Source organism: Saccopteryx bilineata, chromosome 1 (genome assembly GCF_036850765.1).
Source record: "Saccopteryx bilineata isolate mSacBil1 chromosome 1, mSacBil1_pri_phased_curated, whole genome shotgun sequence".
NCBI classification, from domain to species: domain Eukaryota; kingdom Metazoa; phylum Chordata; class Mammalia; order Chiroptera; family Emballonuridae; genus Saccopteryx; species Saccopteryx bilineata.
Genome location: NC_089490.1, coordinates 393,870,029 through 393,875,897, shown reverse-complemented (window position 1 = coordinate 393,875,897; position 5,869 = coordinate 393,870,029). Strand labels below are relative to the sequence as shown.

The following is a 5,869-nucleotide window of genomic DNA, read 5'->3' as shown; positions in this document are numbered from 1 at the left end:
TAGGGCAAACATATAGTGTCTATATAGTAAATATTTTATAATGCTATATTTATCCAGTCACCAAATAATGACTGGGCACCTATAATATACCTAGCATTGTAACAGATGAGGAGAAAGAATGGATGAAAGAGGAAAACACCTATTTTTTCCTACAGACTAGTCCTCCTAAGTTTTCTTTATTGTACCCTACAAAGACATCTGAACAGCAATTATCCCCTGTAGATCAAACAGATCATTTGAGAACTACCATATTAAAACTTCATCCCTTTTCGCCTTGGTGGATAGCTTTGTTAAAATGTAAATGGAGCTGCCCAGGTTGCGAAGAAGGAAACTCTTTGCACAGTGATTTTAAGCATTTAGGTTCCAGTCTCATCCAGTCCATTGGGATGCAGAGTCATATCTATTGCAGTCACACCTAGAATACAGGCTTGTGGATTGCCCAGCCCTATGGCCACATTTTTTTCTAGCATTCAAGAAAGAGAGCAGGCTCTGATATCAAAGAATCGAGGGTTATTTAAATTTTGGCTTAGTCACTTAATAACTCCTTGAGTTGTCATGACTTCAGTGAGCTGCTGTTCTGACATATGTGTCTTTTGGAATTGTAAACTGAACTTATTCAGCAAATATTATGCGATGTCTACTATGTGCCGGACACTGAAGTTATCATGCTTTCCCTTACTTTATAGTCAAGAATACAGACAGAACAAGTCAGCAAACAAAAGAAAATACAGAGTTTGGTGTTATGAAATAAACCAACGTGTTGCTATAAATATTGGAGATAACGTAAGTAAGGGATATTGTTATCATGTACAAGTACACGCCTCCTGCGTTTAGGCAGCCGGTGCAATGGAGAGCAGACCTTGGATTAAGGATGAAGAAACCTGGGTTCAAATCCTGACAGTGCTGATTATTTAAGTAATAAAATATTTCTTTTTTCACTTCAAAATTTGATGCAAGTTATTTGGCTTAATTCTCATAAACTTGGAAGTAGTCTTATTATTGTTTCTTTTTTTTTTCAGTTGAGGGAAATCAGAAAAAACTTAAGAGTGATGTGAAAGCTTGACCAAGGCCACACAGCTAGTGAGTAGCAGTGTACTGATTAGAGGTGGGCTCTGTCTGACTTCAGAGCCCTGCTTTGGATGACTGCAAGTAAGCTAATGAATGTGAGATCCTGCAAAAATGCTGTGAAATTAAGTGATGAGAGTTCTCAGACCATACACACACACACACACACACACACTACATTCATATACTCTATATCAGGCGTCCCCAAACTATGGCCCACAGGCTGCATGAGATCCCCTGAGGCCATTTATCCAGCCCTCTGCAGCACTTCCGGAAGGGGCACCTCTTTCACTGGTGGTCAGTGAGAGGAGCACTGTATGCGGCGACCCTCCAATGGTTTGAGGGACAGTGAACTGGCCCCCTCTGTAAAAAGTTTGGGGACCCCTGCTATATCAACATATGTAATTTCTGTATACTCTATTTCTATATATATAGAAACTATATATGGAAACAGTGTATGACATACATTACATTTATGAATTCATATATTACATCTTTATCAACAGGTAATTAAGGTTAAAATAACCAGGTTATCAATAATCATAAAATAAATGATAATCAGCTTTTTATCACATTCTTCAAATATAATAGACTAGCTATAACAGACTCTTGGGGTAGCAAGAGAAAAGAATTATGATGTATCTTGCTAAAATATGCCTTGGATGATAACTGTACATGTGAACAGTGAAGTGGGGTGAGGGGTCTGGCCATGTATACTGTAGTTTTTCTTCTGAATGACTGGTGCTGTGACATCTTAGGGGAACAATTGTTTCTAAGTTGACCTGTCTCAATGAAATAATCAAAGGTTTTTTTCTTGGCCTTTGCAGCAACTTTCTAACCTTCCTTCTCAGTCCTTGCTCTCCCATCCATCTTTTACACGGCTTCTACACTGCCACATTGCTTTCCGTTATATTGTTAAACCCATGTTTACAAAGATGCAAATAAAATTTAAAAAACAAAAACAAAACTTACATGTTTCCACTCTTGTCCACAGGAGAAAGGTAAACTCTCTAACATGATAATCATTTAACAAATATTTATTGAGCACCTACAATGTGCCAGACACTGGTCAAGGTGCATGGGATACTTTAATAAACAAAGGAGACAAAAATTCCTACTGATCCTGGTCTTCATTGAACTCACATCCTCATGGAGGGAGACAGATAATCAATAATCAATACACCAGTTTTTATATGCAATGGTAGAAGGTGATAAGCACTATCAAAAGAACAGGGCAGGGTAAATGGGGGTCAAAGTCTAGAAGTGGAGAGAAGGTTAAAATTAAATATGAATAAGCACACACACATATGTAATTGTGTATACAGCAAGTGCAATTATATACATATAAACAGTTAAACAAATGTTCTTGTCATCTCTGCTTTTGGAGATTTTTTATAATTTGCCCAACCTCCCACGGTCTCTCAAAGTTGGATTTCTGTTATCTTCTCTTAACACTGTTTACCCTGTGCTCCCACCATAATGACATGTTTGAGGTTCCTCAAACACTATGCTCTCCTAAGCTTTTTACACCTTAATCTAAAGCTCTCTCAACTAACCACCTTCCAACCCTCTCACACACCAAACTTTCACCTTGGTTCCCCCCTGCTCATTGTTGGGATCCTCTTCTAACACCTTTTCTTGGAAGCCTCTATCGGCTACGTCCAGGATCCAAGGTGCCCTATCTGCTGTGCTGTGATGTCTCTCCTTCCTGTCTGGCCTGTGCATTATGAAGAATATCTTGAACTTAACAGTAATGTTTTGTTACTTTTGACATCATTCACATGTAGTTCTATAAATACATGCTGTAAGGTGTTTGATCAGTTGATAATATTTGTGCAAATTGAGCATTAGCATTCCACAGTGTTGATTTTTTCTACTTCTTTCTTTAATCTTTAAAGGGGATGCCAGTCTCTAACACTCTGAGTGCTTCACTCTACTGCTTTTAAAAGAAAGAATATCTTGACCCCATACAGAATAAACTATGATGATAAGAAACACAAAATTGTCTCTTTGGGCATTTAAATTCTTGACATATATATTTTTTTAATTTTGTAATCTCACCTTCTTTTTTTTTTTTTTTTAGATCTCATTTATTATTTTAGAGAAGGAAAGAGAAAGAAAGAAGGGGGAGGAGCAGGAAGCATCAACTCCCATATGTGCCTTGCCTGTTCAAAGCCCAGGGCTTTGAACAGGTGACCTCACTGTTCCAGGTCGATGGTTTATCCACTGCGCCACCCCCTGTCAGGCACATATTTATTTTCTTAAAGAAACAACAGCATACCTAGGGTAAATCCAAGAGGCTCGATAAGTTCATCTCAATACCTGGAGCAACCGAAAAGAAAAGGCAGGAGTATTTAGTCCATGTACTATTACGAGCTTCCTTTGGTAAAGTAGTGACATTGGCAGTGAAGGTAAGGATCTTGATAATGCATATATGGCAGTCTATTCCTTGGCGTGTCACCTTTCCATAAAGAAATGCAGGCCCTGGCCGGTTGGCTCAGTGGTAGAGCGTCGGCCTGGCATGCAGGAGTCCCGGGTTCGATTCCTGGCCAGGGTACACAGGGGAAGCGCCCATCTGCTTCTTCTCCACCCCTCCCCCTCTCCTTCCTTTCTGTCTCTCTCTTCCCCTCCTGCAGCCAAGGCTCCATTGGAAAAAAGTTGGCCCGGGTGCTGAGGATGGCTCTGTGGCCTCTGCCTCAGGCGCTAGAATGGCTCTGGTTGTAGCAGAGCAATGCCCAGATGGGCAGAGCATCACCCCCTGGTGGGCATGCTGGGTGGGTCCTGGTCGGGCGCATGCGGGAGTCTGTCTGACTGCCTCCCCATTTCCAACTTCAGAAAAATACAAAAAAAAAAAAAAAAAAAGAAAAAGAAAAAGGAAATGCATCCGGTAAGGGTGACCACAGACTCCAAGAAAGACCCATAAATGTTGGAGAAGGAATTGTGCTTCAGATAGAGGTAGGACATTTACCTTCCAGTCTGTTCTGCCTCAGGGAGCTCAGGATTCCATGACAGAATGACATGGTTTCTTCCCCTGGATTTTCACAGCAGAAAGAAGATATATGGCCATGGGAAGGAATGGCAGCGTGATGACCAGTTTCATTCTCTTGGGCTTTTCAGAGCATCCAGAGCTGCAGGTTTTCCTCTTTGTGTTGTTCCTGGAGATCTACTTCATGATTCTGGCTTTGAACCTGGGTCTCATTGTCCTGATCAGGATGGAGCCGCACCTCCACACCCCCATGTATTTCTTCCTTGGGAACTTGTCCTTTGTTGATATCTCGCACACCACCTCTGTAACCCCTAAGATGCTCTGTGACTTCTTCAAGAAGCAGAAGACCATCTCCTTTGTGGGTTGTGCTGCTCAGTTTTTCTTTTTCATTGGGATGGGAGCCACTCAGTGCTGTCTCCTGGCAGCCATGGCATATGACCGGTATGCTGCCATTGCCAAACCTCTGCTCTACTCAACCCTCATGTCACCCATCGTCTGTGTGGGGATGGCCACTGCAGCGTACACTGGAGGACTTCTCACTGGATTGGTTGAAACCAGTTCCATATTCCAGCTCCGTTTCTGTGGGCCGCAAGTCATTAACCACTTTTTCTGTGACCTGCCATCCCTGCTGGTCTTGTCTTGTTCTAGTCACTTCCTTAGCCAGGTAGTGAACTTTATTGTTGTGTGTGCAGTTGGTGGGACATCAGCTCTTATTGTTCTGGTATCCTATGGCTACATCACTACTGCTGTTATGAAGATCCATTCAACCTGAGGGCGGAAGAAGGCTTTCAACACCTGTGCCTCTCATCTGACCACAGTGATTCTCTTCTATGGCTCTGGTCTCTTCTCATATCTCCATTCTAGTGCTGGATACTCATGGGACCAAGATAAAATGCTGTCCATGTTCTATACAGTTGTGATTCCCATGCTGAACCCTTTCATATATAGTTTGCGAAACAAGGAGATCAAAGATGCATTGAAAAAACTTAAGGAGAGGAAGAAGCAGATGTCTTTTATGTGCTTATTAGTTCCTTGAGTTAAAAAAATATCAAGTTTTGCTATATATAAATAGGCATAATAAGTGACTCATCAAATCTGAATAACAAGTTAAAGAAGCTATTTCAATTAAGACCCCCAACCTACATGTCTACTGTATAATAAGGCTCAACAGAAGTTTGTTTTCTTCCCTTTACTTTTCTTGTCGTGAATTTTATTTTTAGATTTGGTCATCTGTAACAGAAAATAAATCTTCTTTTCCATGACATCCCTTAGCTTGATGGCATCAGGCGGTGGGTCCAGGATACCATGCCTTAGAGCCAACTGGGGCATGGCGCTAGCACCACAGCATTCGATAGAAACCTTTTTACAATATAACAGTGCTCATATCAGTGTATTCACTACGTGAGACAAACGGTATGTTTTCCTTGTCACGAATTCCTACTTATTCAAGGGTTGATACTGCAGGAAGGCTGACTGGATTAAAAACCTGAAAACCCTAACTGAATTGGGTTCAGTAATGGTTACTCAGAGCCAGGAGAGAATGCAGTACACGTAAACCATGTCGGAAAAGAGCCAAGGATCATACCTCTGGGACCATAAAATCCCCGGGGGCCAGAAACAGGAGCCAAACCCAGCAGATCCAAAGTTGTAAAGTCACAGAGAGCAAAGAGCTGAGGTAAAAGCAAGTGAGAGACCTAGAATATAGAGGACTAAAAGGTTAGTTGTCATGACTGAACCCCCCAGTGACTGAGTGGGACCACCTGGCTTAAGGAACAGGGTAAAGAAAGAGATGTTTTCCCCTCGAAGCTCTGATTCCAT

The 5,869-nt window shown here is 41.5% G+C and overlaps 1 protein-coding gene across 1 annotated transcript; it reads left to right on the top strand.

Moving 5' to 3' along the window:
* Window positions 1-4,124: 4,124 nt before the first annotated feature.
* Window positions 4,125-5,087, top strand: LOC136320862 (olfactory receptor 5A1-like). Its single transcript, XM_066254000.1, is given in 1 exon segment — window positions 4,125-5,087. A coding segment is annotated over 1 exon segment (963 nt).
* The last annotated feature ends 782 nt before the right edge of the window (window positions 5,088-5,869 follow it).